The sequence below is a fragment of the Oryctolagus cuniculus genome, chromosome 10 (genome assembly GCF_964237555.1).
Source record: "Oryctolagus cuniculus chromosome 10, mOryCun1.1, whole genome shotgun sequence".
In the NCBI taxonomy this organism is placed as follows: Eukaryota; Metazoa; Chordata; class Mammalia; order Lagomorpha; family Leporidae; genus Oryctolagus; species Oryctolagus cuniculus.
Window position 1 is genome coordinate 97,689,291 of NC_091441.1, and position 11,953 is coordinate 97,701,243.

The window sequence follows — 11,953 nt, forward strand, 5'->3', positions numbered from 1 at the left end:
GGGGGGAGGGGCGTGGGACTTGAGAATAGCTCAGCCCCTCCCCCACGCATCTCTTCCCTCGTCGAGGGCTCTGCCGCGCCCCCATCCCTCGCGACCCGAACCCCAAAAGGAATGCTGGGAGTGGACCTGGGGGCGTCGCGGCGGGGCGGGGTGCACGAGGGCTCTCAGGCCCCTCCTGAAGCTGGCCCGGTAACCTGTCCTGTGCGCACCGGGCCGGGCCGCGGGTCTCGGGGCTGAGGCCCCCGCGCGCAGGACAGCGCAGACAACGGGAGCCACGATGAGGGCGGGGCGGAGGTCGAAGCCCGAGCTCGGAGGGAGCCGAGGCCGGGGGCTCGGGGCCCGGCGCCGCGCGGGCAGGCCCGCGGCTCCCGGAGCCCTCCCGGAAGCGCGGCCGCTCGGGGCGCACCGCGGCGCGCGGGGCGGGGCGGGGCGGGCGGCTGCGGCACTGGGGCGGCTGGGGCGGGCCCGCCGCGCTGTAATCGGATCCGGGGAGGGGGCGGGGAGGGGCCGGGCCGGGCGGGCCGGGGGTGGGGGGGGCGCGGAGCCGGGCTCCGGGCCGGCCGGGCTCCGCGCCTGTCAAACCCCTCATTGTTCGCAGCTGATGTCACTCGCAGTTGTGAGCGGCCGCCTTTCCCGGGGACAATGTGGGACTGAGCGGCCCAGCCGCCGCGCCGCCGCCGCCGCCGCCGCAGGACAGCCCCAGCGAGGTAGGGCGCGGGCCGGGCGGGGCACGAAGTTTGGGGGTTCGGCCGGGGGAGGGGGCAGGCGGCCGCGCTCGGGTCCTTGGGCTGGGGTCCTGGCTCCGGGACACTGGGAGACTGCGAAGAACGCGCTCCCTGTCCCGTATCGCTGAGACTTGTACAGGTGGGGGCTCTCAGCGGCCAGAGGAGCGCTCTGCAGCAGGGAGGGGGCTTCCTGGACCTTAGATCTCAGGTCTGAGGCTCCCATCCCACCCGTGTTTGCTTCCTCTGGGCCTGCTCTTTCCTGGACCTCCTGTCCTGGGTTCGGGTTCTGCTCGGTGTCTGCGCCCCTGCTGCTCCTGGCCCAGTATCCACCCCTGGCCGTGCTCTGCAGTCCTAGGAGCAGCCAGACACAGACCCTCCAGGCCAGGGTTGCATGGAGATGAGAGTTGGGAGCTCAGTGGTCCTTTCTGTGCCTGGGGCTCTTTGGCCTCAGCTCTGACCTGACTCCTTGGCTGGGCTCCTGGGTGGGTTAGGGTGGGGGGCTCTGCTCTCACTTCAGCCTGGCCCTGGTGCCTGCCTGGCCAGGAGAGGGAGGCGCCTGCCTCCTCACTCCCATGGCCCAGGCCCGCCATCTTGAGACCTGTGGCACCCAGGGCCCCGCCCGGGTCCAGCACCCAGGGGAGTGGTCTTCAAGGGGATGCACTCATGTCCAGGTGCATCCCTTTCTCCCAGAATGTGGGGCCCTGGGTGCCCCCAGCCTTGGAAGATCACCTTCATGCTGGATGAACAGGACACGCGTCCTCAGGGGCTCTTCTTCCCCTACAAAGAGAGCTTGCACCCCAGACACTCCCCAGGAGCCAAGTCCGGCCTTCGCTCTTCCTGGGGTCCCCCATTCACTCAGGGCTGGCGCCGGGCAGGCTATTCTGTCCCTATCTGAAGATCCTCTGCCCCTCCAGGTCCTGGAGCCCTCTCAACCTCCGAGGCGCCCCCAGCCCAGCCCCCACCCCCGGCCTTCATCAGCATGCAGGCTCAGGCCGCCTAAACACAAGGGGATTGTTCTCTTCGCATGCTCTGGGTCGGGGGCTGGGAGCAGGCGGCCCACACACCCTGGCAGGCCCAGGCCACTGGGAGGCTGGCTTGCCCCACCCTGTGTCCCCAGACAGGCTCTGTGCACTCTCCCTGCTCCCATCACTGCCCCCGTAGTGCTTGATCCCCGGAGGAAGGCGCTCCAGGCTGCACAGGTGGACCCCAGGGCTCCCAGCTCCTCCAGTGGCTTCCCACATCGCCTGCCTTCCTGGCTTGACTGGGGAGACTCAGCTGTGACAGGCTGAGGCCGCCTCCCTGCCGTGCAGCCCGTCCCACACGCCAGCTCTTCTTCCAGTACCCCTTCTCCAGAGGGCGAGGCCACTTTGCAAAACTCAGATCCCCCCTGGAGGCCATGGACCCCAGGAACACAGCAGGGGCAGGGGCTGGGGCTGGCGGTGCCGAGGAAGAGCTGGGGGGCCTGTGTGTGCGTCCCTCACTGCTCCTCCGGGCTCCTCAGCCCCAGGGCCCCTGAGCCTGATGGCTCCTAGTGTCCCCGGCCCGTGTGATCCCCAGTTCTCCCTGCATGCTCAGCCCGGTTCTGTCTCAAGTTTCTGTCCTGGAGTTCTCTGAACTGGAAAGACAGGCTCCGACGCGGGACTGCTTTTCGTTGCAGCCGTCTCCCCGAGGGGCGCGGGGCCACAGTGATTCCATCTCCCTGGGAAAGCTGGGGAGGGCCCTGCCCAGGTGGGGCACTTCTGAGAGTGGGGAGGCCGGGCATCTCGGGCTGGGATCAGCCGGGGCAGAGGCTGGAGGTTCTAGGTGTGTTCTGCAGCCTGGTGTGTATGGGGGATGGGGTAGAGATGAGCCAGGTCGGCAGGGGCCAGACCATGAAGGCCTCGATTGTCTGTCCGTGGAGATCAGACTTCCTTTCTTGGGCACTGGGGAGCCATGGATGGCTGTTGAGCAGTAGACAGCGTAGCCTCCAGCATGGAGAATGGACGCTAGAGACCTTTCTCAACTTGGGTGAGGCGGCAGGGGTTGGGTACCAGTGGGCGAGGCTGTGCCGTGAGGCTGTGGCCTCCTCCGGGAGCCCAGCCTGGGCCTGGGCCTGCCTTGGTTTCTCTTAGCTATGAAGACTCAGGGTGCTGCCTAGTGATGCTGTGAGGACGAAGTAGCATTTCTGATCCGGTTCCTTCTCTGCCTGGCGCTTTGTTTATGAGACAGACCTGAATCAGAGAACAGGGGCTGGAGCTTGTGGCCCCCAGGCTGCTCCTTTGGAGGCCCCGTCTCCCCCTCCTGCCTCCGGAAGTGGGCATGATCGAGGCTGGGTGCGTGGCCTGAGGCCTGAAGAGGCCTGATGGGGCAGGGTGGGCATCTCCAGAGAAGGGGATGGGCAGGGGAGCCCGGGTCCCTGGCCGCCCAGCTCTCCAGCCCGTTGCCACACCCTGCCTCTGCTGATGCGCCCGGCCATTCCTCAGCATCACTGGGTGTGGCCAGTGCAACCGCTTTCGGAGTGGGAATAGGAGAAGGTGGTGAGGGGATGCTGGGAGATGTGGAATGAAGCTGGAGACGGTACCCTCCCCCAGCCCAGGTGGGTCTGCAGGCCCTAGCTGGCCAGACACTGGCCAGAGAGCCCAGGGAATCCCCTGAGGGGCGCGGGCTACTTGAGTTGCCTGGCCCCAGGAGCCCTCCCCTCCCTGGGATTGTTCTTGCTCCAGAACAAAGCCAGGGTGGACACTTGATCCCTGCGTGTGGGGGGAGCTGGCTAAGCCCCCGGCCCTTTGATTGGGCAGCTGTCATGGGAGAGAGACAGCTGGGGGGGAGGGGCAGGAAGGGGGCAGCCGCCATCGCTTACACAGCTGTCACCACCCTCCCCACCCCCTCCAGCCCGAGTGGCAGGAAGCCAGGAACAGAAGGAGTGGGCACCAGGTCTGGGGAGGGGGCCTGGGGCGCAGGAGGGGAGGCCTGAGGTCAGAGGCCCTGTCTGAGCTTGTTATGTTCTGCCTGGGAGCCCTGCTGACCAGAGGGGGCTGGGCACTGTCGGAGGTGAGCTGGAGGTCAGTGTGGCATGATGTGCGGCTGCCATGTGGGTGGCCCAGCAGGGACCCACCAGACAGGAGCCGCAGGGACCCACCAGACAGGAGCCGCAGGGAGCCAGGGAGCCAGGGACACCCAGCGGCGCTGCGCGTTCTTGGGGCTCGAGGAGAATGTGGGAAATGTGGGTCAGGGCCCCTTGTTCTCTCCTGTAGCCAGAAAGCACCCTGAGGGTCTCCGAGAAGGGGAGGGCATAGACCAGCAACCCTCCCCCCACCCTCAGCCTCCAAACTTAGCACAGGTGGGTGGGCCGAGAGCCTGGCCAGGTCATTCACTCAACTGGGGCAGCGGGTCTGTACCGAGGCAGGTGCTCCGGTCCTGGCCGTGTTCCAGCCCCTGCCTCTTTTGTCCTGGGGCCTCAAGAGGAGGTGTGGAGTTGATGTGGGGTCAGTGTCAGGGTTCTCACTGGTTGGCATCCCAAAGGGGTCTGTGAGCCCCAGAAAACTCTGGAGCTTAAGACAGTGGCCCTGGACACGTTGTCAGCCCTCTGCAGACAGGCTCATGGCTACTAGGCAGGAGAGGGCCCTCGGAGACGGCCAAAGCCTGCAGCTGGTCCCCGAGGAGGACTAACGGACCCCACAGGAGCAGCCTGAATGGGAGCACGTGGTGGGGCTGGGACAGCCTGGAGAGCAGGCAGGACCCTGCCACCCCCTCCTCTCTGTGACTGTCTCAGCGTCAGCTTCCCTTGCCGGGCAGGGCGTTCGTCTGCTCAGCTCACCAGCGTGTTCTGAACAGAGCCCCGAGGACACAAGAAGGCGGCAGGCAGCCTTGGCTGCTGCTCTCAGGGGCTCCCGGGCTTGGCTGTCCGGGAGGCTGAAAGCAAGCACGTCATTACACGCGCTTTGATGGGGGAAGTGCAGGCAGCCCGGGGAATGTGGAGCAAGGGCAGCCAGCACGGGGCTGGCCAGGATGCTCGGCGAGCACAGCGCCCACATCCACGGCTGCTCTCCAGCTCTGGAGAGCCTGGGGCGGAACTGGACGGGAGAGAGGAGCAGGTGCGGGGGGCGGGAATAGGGTTGTCCTGGCCATGGAGTGGGCGCAGAAGCGGAGACCTCCAGAACCAGGCGGGAGTGCCCCCTTCCATTCCATGGCCAAACTCTGGCTAGCAAGGGGATCGGGCAGAGCTCACGCCCTTGACCCTCGTGTCGGGATGGGCAGAGGCCTCCGTGTGCGCCAAGCCCACCACACTCATCCTTTGCCCTCACACCCTCCTGGGCAGAACGCATTTGCAGGGCGAGAGCTTAGTCTTGGCCCCGGCTCGGCACCAGCTGGTCACACTCCCCGTCCTCCTCCTTGGGTTCTGGTCCCCCAGTGAGCTGCCCATCAAGGCTGAGCCTTGGCAGGAGACAGCCTTCAAAGGAGAGGGATTTCCAAGCAGGATTAAGGTTCAGGATTAAGCTGGGGCTTGAAAAGGGGTCGGGCAGGGAGGGCTGGCGGCTGAGCTAATCCCAGCAGCTAATCGCAGGCTCCACCCTCCAGCACCGGTTAGTGGCCGTGACATTCCTACGGCCCACCGCCCACTGAACCCCTTTCTTACCCAGCACCCAGTCCTAGGGGCAGCGGCTCCCTCTGTGTTCTTTGGGGGAAAAAATTGAGACTCAGACCCCAAGTGCCTTGTTTTGGGTAGTGTAGAAAGTGTTCCAGGCTGGGAGTGTGGCCAGCCCGGATCCTGCTCACCTCCTGTCCCCAGGGCCACCCTGAGCACGCAGGAGAGGGATTAGAGCACCACAGTGTGCGCCGTGGGCCCCTGATACCCTGTGCCCAGCCCCGTGGTGTTTGAGGGAACTTGTGCTCCAGTGCCCTCTGGCCAACCAGGTCACCTCTGCAGGTAGGGCTGAGGGGACCTCCTAACCTCACTGCCCTCAGCCTCCCCCCCTGCAAGACCTGCCGCGCCTGCTGCTTTCTGCTCCAGGCAGCAGGGCCTGGTCCCTGGACACGAGGCCCTCTTTGCAGCCGGCTTCCACCCTTCCCTCCGCCTTCAAGGCCCGATCCACAGGAGGGTGCCCTAGACATGGCACGCGTGGCTGTCCTCTCTGGCCTCCCACGGACCCAGTGAGTGCGTCCCTCCTCCTGATGGGAGAGGGAAGGGAAGCACACGCCCAGAGACGGGGCCCCTGCCCTCAGTGTGCTTCTCTCCTTCTCTCCCAACTCCAGGGATGGGAACTGGTTCTCCCTTTTGCAGATGGTAAGCTGAGGCTTGGAGGGGTCAGGGACCCATCCAGGGCCACACGGCTGGTGAAGTGTACCTAAGCATGGCTGTCGGGACAGCCAGGCTGTCTCCTTGCTCTGGGGTGTGGGATTGCCCTCACCCCTCTTCCGCTGCCCCCACAGAGCCGGCCAGGCCGCAGCGTGGACACTGTCCCAGGCCGCTGTGGCCCCAGCCCCGCCTGACAGGATGAGCGGCTCAGACGCGGGGCTGGAGGAAGAGCCGGAGCTCAGCATCACCCTCACGCTGCGGATGCTGATGCACGGGAAGGTGGGTGTGGTCGTGCGGGGCGGGGCGGGGCGGGGCGGGGGGCCCCTTCCGCGGGGCCCTTGCTGGGTCGGGAGCGGGCCTGGGCCTGGGGCCTCAGGGCCCACCTGACTGCGCTCTTGTCTCGTTTGCAGGAGGTGGGCAGTATAATCGGGAAGGTAGGTTCCCAGTCCCGCTGCCTGCGACCCCTGCACCTGAGGCTGGGTGACCGTCCAGCCTAAGGGTGACCTCTGCTTTGTTCCACAGAAGGGAGAGACTGTAAAGCGGATCAGGGAGCAGGTGAGATTGGAGTTGGAGGGAGGAGCCTGGGGCACCTGCCACGGAGGGGAGGGCCTATGCCTGCCCCCGGGGCTGAGCGGGCCAGGCAGATTCTTGGCAAGGGGGTGCGGGGAAGGGGCCCTGCTGCCCACCGCTCGTGCTGTGCCCACAGAGCAGTGCCCGGATCACCATCTCCGAGGGCTCCTGCCCCGAGCGCATCACCACCATCACCGGCTCCACAGCCGCCGTCTTCCACGCTGTCTCCATGATCGCCTTCAAGCTGGATGAGGTCTGTGGCTCACTGGGATGGGAGGCCAAGGGGGGCTCCCCAAGGAGAACAGGGTCCTGGCTCCAGGGCTTGGTTGTGGGTGGGAGGGAGGGTTCCCTTGGCCCAGGGCAGGGGAGGGAGTACCTGCCTTATCCCTGGGCAGGAAGGGGCCAGAGTGGGAGGGTGGGGAGTGGCGGGGGTGTGCATAGCCACCCCTCCTCCCTGCCCCAGGACCTCTGTGCTGCTCCTGCAAATGGTGGGAACGTCTCCAGGCCTCCCGTGACCCTACGCCTCGTCATCCCTGCCAGCCAGTGTGGCTCGCTGATCGGGAAGGCGGGCACCAAGATCAAGGAGATCCGAGAGGTGAGGGGAGAGGGCGCTGCATCCAGGGAGGCCCCACCCTCCACCTGTGACCGGGGACCTGGGCTTTACGGCTTCGTACGTGCTGGGGCGCTCGGAGCCCGCACGGCCTTTCTCTGGGCTACGGCGGCAGCCAGAGCAGCCCCTGTTCTGTTTGCAGACCACGGGTGCTCAGGTGCAGGTGGCGGGGGACTTGCTCCCCAATTCCACAGAGCGTGCTGTCACCGTGTCTGGGGTGCCTGATGCCATTATCCTGTGTGTGCGGCAGATCTGTGCTGTTATCCTGGAGGTGCGACCCTGGGCCGGGGGGTCAGTGGTGGCACGAGGTGGGGCCCTGGGCGAGCCTTTTCAGGACCTCACATCCTACGCCTGTGTTGGCTGGGGCTGGGTGGGGCCGCAGGGGCGGGTTGTGGGCTCCAAGTGTTGGGAGGCATTTGCCTGGGGGGGCCCATGGGGCACTTGGCAGCGAGGGTCCCAGCGGAGCCTCCTCGTGTCTGCCTTCCAGTCCCCACCCAAAGGAGCCACCATCCCCTACCATCCAAGCCTCTCCCTGGGTACGGTCCTCCTGTCTGCCAACCAGGTGAGGGGATAGAGGTGGGCAAGGGAGTGGGAGCAGGGATTCGGGGGTCCAGGGAGGATGCGGAGTGACCGGCTAGCTGCTGGGACCCATCACAGTAACCCCCTTTCCGTCCACTTTTCCCTGCAGGGCTTTCCTGTCCAGGGTCAATATGGGGCTGTGACCCCAGCTGAGGTGAGTGGCTCACAGCCTGAGGCTTCCCCTCCAGAACCGGAACCGGGCCTCCTCTGACATCCACCCCTTTCTCTTTGGCACAGGTCACCAAGCTCCAGCAGCTCTCAGGCCACGCAGTCCCCTTTGCCTCCCCTAGCGTGGTGCCAGGTGCGCGGGTCTGGGCGGCCCCGCTGGAGTGGGCGTGGGGGGCGGGGAAGGCCCAGAGCCACACTCAGTCCCTCGTCTCCCCCTCAGGACTGGATCCTGGCACACAGACCAGTTCGCAGGAATTCCTGGTTCCCAATGACGTGAGCAGGGGCGGGGGTTGGCTGCGGGCCAGGCGGGGGGCCGGGCGGGGGGCCTGGGCGTCCTGGGCTCTGGCCAGAGTTGAATGCTAATAATGTGGTCTCCCCAGCTGATCGGCTGTGTGATCGGGCGCCAGGGCAGCAAGATCAGCGAGATCCGGCAGATGTCAGGGGCCCACATCAAGATCGGGAATCAAGCCGAGGGCGCTGGCGAGCGGCATGTGACCATCACCGGCTCGCCCGTCTCTATCGCCCTGGCCCAGTACCTCATCACTGCCTGGTGAGCATGGGGCGGGCGGTGGCATGGGCACCTGCAGGGCACAGGCGAGGAGGGCGGGGCTGGCTTTCTCCATCTGAGCCTGCCCTCTGACCCCGGCCGTGTCAGCACCCCATGTTGCCCTGCCTTACCCCTCTGGGCCCAGCTGTCATGTCCCCTTGCCTCGCTCCGTCTCCATGTCTCTGCTCGTCCTCACTGTCCACCTCCCTCGCCCCCTGCCCCCTTCCCATACACACCCACGCAGCTGCTCCCTGCTCCCTCATGGTTAGTGCCACACCTGCCCCATCGCCCCTCTCACTCTCCCCCCCTCCGTGTCCCTCTCTCCAGTCTAGAGACGGCCAAGTCTACCTCTGGGGGGACGCCTGGCTCAACCCCCGCAGACCTGTCCGCCCCCTTCTCGCCGCCCCTGACGGCCCTGCCCACGGCTCCTCCAGGCCTGCTGGGCACGCCCTACGCCATCTCCCTCTCCAACTTCATCGGCCTCAAGCCTGTGCCCTTCTTGGCTCTACCGCCCGCCTCCCCAGGGCCACCGCCGGGCTTGGCGGCCTACACTGCCAAGATGGCCGCGGCCAATGGGAGCAAGAAAGCCGAGCGGCAGAAATTCTCCCCCTACTGAGGCCGCCGGAGCCACAGGCAGGGGCAGGTGGGACCGCCAGCTGGGGGGCTGCCCTGGCACCCTGCCTGCCCCAGGAGACTCCACCCAGGGCTCCCAGATGCCGCTAACGCCAGACGCATGGATGCACTCCCTCCCCTGCCTGGGTCTGTGCGATTCCTTCTCCCACAGCAGGTGCAGTTCCTGGCCCAGGGCTCCGAGAGCTGTGGCAGCCCCAGGGCAGGGGCCCCCATCCCCTCAGCTCTGTGCTCGGATGCAGGGAGCAGCCAGGGGCCTCTCTGGTGCCCCCACCACGGTGGGGTCACTCCTGCACACCCCACCCCTCTGGGCTTCCGGCCTCCTGCCTGCTGTGTGGGGCTCAGGGAGGAGAGCGTGGGGGTGGCTGGAGCCGTGCTTCTGTTCCCGCCTTCTGCGGGTCCCTGCTGCTCCCCCCGCGCCCTGTGACTGGAATGGACTGGCTGGGCTTGCCTTTGGGCAGCCCAGGGAGGGGGCTCTGCTGGGAGCTGGGGCAGTGGCATGGGGGCAGGGGCCCAGTTCTGAGCAGCAGACACTGTACAGTTTTTTTCAATCCCTGTTTTTGAATAAACATTCTCAGCGACCAGGAAGCTATGAAATAGTGGTGCTGGGGGAGGGTGGGCAAAACCTCCAGGAAGTGGGGCAGCAGAGGAACCGCACCTGTGACCCCACCAGCCCCCACTGGGCTGTTCCAGCTGGGGAGCCTCAGGGGTCGTGTCCAGCTTCCTGCTTCCAGCACCAAATGGATCCAGTTGTTTCCTGGGCTCTTTAGAACAGATGAAAGCAGCTCAGTAGCTTTGTCCAGTCTCTCCTTGGTGCTGACGTCTGGGAAGTCCTTCTGAGTGTCTCGCCACTGGTTGCTCCTGCTGTGGCTGTCAAGTCCGACCCTGCTCTGCCCTCACTTTGGTTGTGAGCTCTTAGGTCCTCTTCTCTGGACTCCGCACTTCTCCTTCCTGGGCCTGGGGCCTTCCTTGAGTTTAACAGCCCACACTGCAGGACCTTGGGGGACAGCGCAGGGTATAGGGGGAAACTGAGGCCTGAGGCGAGGTAGGTCTGTGCACACCTACCATGCAGTGTTGGGCCCAGAACCCGGGGTTCCAGGCTCTTGGAAGCCTCAGCCTCACCAGGCTACCGACAGCTTTCCTCCTTTATGGTCACAAGTCCCAGCAGGCACCCCGGCTACCTGTGCCTACCTGTGCCGCGGGGCTGGCTGGGCCCCTAGCCTCCGGCTCAAGGCTCAAGAGAGAGCGCTCAGGTGGCCCGGCTCCACCCTCTTGCTCACTAGGGCACCTGCTCTGGTGCCTCCGAGGGGCCTGGGGCAGGGCTCTGGCGGGGTCGCCGGAGGCGCCGCAGGAGCGCCCGCGGGGGCCAGGCCCGCGGAGGGCAGGCCCGCGGGGGCCGGGGCAGCGCGCGGCGAGTGAGGCGGCCCAGCGCCGAGCGCACGGGGCGCTGCAGCAGACCATAGAGGAAGGGGTGCGCCGCGAAGGCCGAGTAGGCAACCCAGGTGACGGCCGCCTCGGCTTCTGCGGCCCGCGCTGCGGGCGCCAGGCACGCGCAGCCGTAAGGCAGCCAGCAGGCTGCAAACTGGCCCACGGCCAGCGCCGGAGCCAGGGCCGCCTTGCCCCCGGGCAGGCGAGGCCGGAGGGGCGGCAGGATGGAGAGGCGGCTGTCCAGCGAATCGGAGCGCAGCCGGGCCTCGCGCGCGGGCCGTGGGGGCCGGAGGGCGGCGCGGCGTGCCACGAGGAAGATGCCGCCGTAGGCACCGAGCAGCAGGAGGGCCGGCAGCGCGAAGGCCAGCGACGCCCAGAGCGGCCGGAAGGGCCCCAGCCCTCCAGCCAGGACCGAGCAGCGGGCCGGGGCCGGGGGCGGCGCGGGCGGCGGCCCGAGCAAGGAGAGCGCGCCCAGCAGCCCGGCCGCGGCCCACACCGCGGTGAGCACCAGCGCGGGCGGCGGCCGCGCGCCTGGCCGCAGCGGGTGCACGATGAGGCGGTAGCGCGCCAGGCCGAGGGCGGCCACGCCGAGCGTGCAGGCCGGAAGCAGCGCGGCGGACAGGAAGCGCACGGCGCGGCAAGGCGCGGGGCCCAGGCGCATGCGGCCCAGGCCTGGCGGGGGTGCGGCCAGCAGGCCCAGCGGCATGATGGAGGCGGCTGCCAGCAGGTCCACGACGCACAGGTGCGCCAGGTAGAGCGCGTCGCTCAAGCCAGGCGTGCGCAGCACCACCACCAGCAGCGCGCCGTTGCCCAGCAGGGCCCCCACCTCTACGATAGCCGCCAGGATCAACCCCACCGAGCCTGCGACTTCTGCGCCGGTCAGTCCCGTGCTGTTGGCCATCTGCACGCCCAGGCTTCACCCTGTGCTGGGATGCAGAGAGCTAAATGGGGGTCTCCAGCTCCGGGGTTCCCATCTCCTGCCCCTCGCCCCTCCGGCCCCTCACCTCATAGGCTGTGGGGGAGGTGGCTCCGTTGCCCAGGCTGCCATCTTCTGGGATGTTTGGCCGGCCCCATGGAGAGGTGCAAGGCTGAGCCTGCTGGCTCTGGCCCCCGCCCCAGCCCAGCTCCAGCAGCCCGGCCTTTGCCGGAGATGGCACTGGCTGTCACTTTGATGGTGCCCTCTGGAGATGCACAGAGCTGGCAAGGGAGGGGCAGGGCCTGGCGCCAGCCCCCTGGGTCCTAGCAGCTGCCAGCCGGAGGCTAGAAGCTGTGCTGTGACAGCGCTTGGGGGGCTGGGGAGATGGTCGAGTGTGGGCTTTGGAGGCAGCCACACCCTGTCCTGCATCTGGGCGGTGGCCCCCGTCTGCTGTCCCGCATCCCCATCCGTGGGGGTAATAGCCTCAGTTAGTCCTAGTGCTGAA

At 67.1% G+C, this 11,953-nt stretch overlaps 2 protein-coding genes across 5 annotated transcripts; one reads left to right on the forward strand and one right to left on the reverse strand.

Moving 5' to 3' along the window:
* Positions 1-58: 58 nt before the first annotated feature.
* PCBP4 (poly(rC) binding protein 4) lies at positions 59-9,692 on the forward strand. Of its 2 annotated transcripts, XM_051851589.2 has the most exons (14): positions 59-189; positions 599-707; positions 6,135-6,279; positions 6,411-6,434; positions 6,523-6,555; positions 6,707-6,823; positions 7,034-7,165; positions 7,323-7,451; positions 7,668-7,742; positions 7,869-7,913; positions 7,997-8,060; positions 8,148-8,200; positions 8,308-8,477; positions 8,802-9,692. In XM_051851589.2, exons 3-14 carry the CDS (start codon positions 6,199-6,201, stop codon positions 9,088-9,090), a joined length of 1,212 nt encoding a protein of 403 aa, XP_051707549.1. In that variant the 5' UTR covers positions 59-189; positions 599-707; positions 6,135-6,198; the 3' UTR covers positions 9,091-9,692. The 2 variants fall into 2 exon arrangements, with proteins under 2 accessions (XP_051707549.1, XP_017199346.1); XM_017343857.3 differs by lacking the exons at positions 59-189; positions 7,668-7,742 and having other exon boundaries at positions 529-707.
* A 136-nt stretch (positions 9,693-9,828) lies between these two features.
* GPR62 (G protein-coupled receptor 62) lies at positions 9,829-11,676 on the reverse strand. 3 transcript variants are annotated; one of them, XM_051851591.2, is made up of 2 exons: positions 11,537-11,676; positions 9,829-11,458 (listed from the first exon to the last, which is right to left on the reverse strand). In XM_051851591.2, exon 2 carries the CDS (start codon positions 11,431-11,433, stop codon positions 10,384-10,386), a length of 1,050 nt encoding a protein of 349 aa, XP_051707551.1. In that variant the 5' UTR covers positions 11,434-11,458; positions 11,537-11,676; the 3' UTR covers positions 9,829-10,383. The 3 variants fall into 3 exon arrangements, with proteins under 3 accessions (XP_051707551.1, XP_008258972.3, XP_051707553.1); XM_008260750.4 differs by having other exon boundaries at positions 9,829-11,473; positions 11,537-11,673; XM_051851593.2 differs by having other exon boundaries at positions 9,829-11,453; positions 11,537-11,672.
* Between the last annotated feature and the right edge of the window lie 277 nt (positions 11,677-11,953).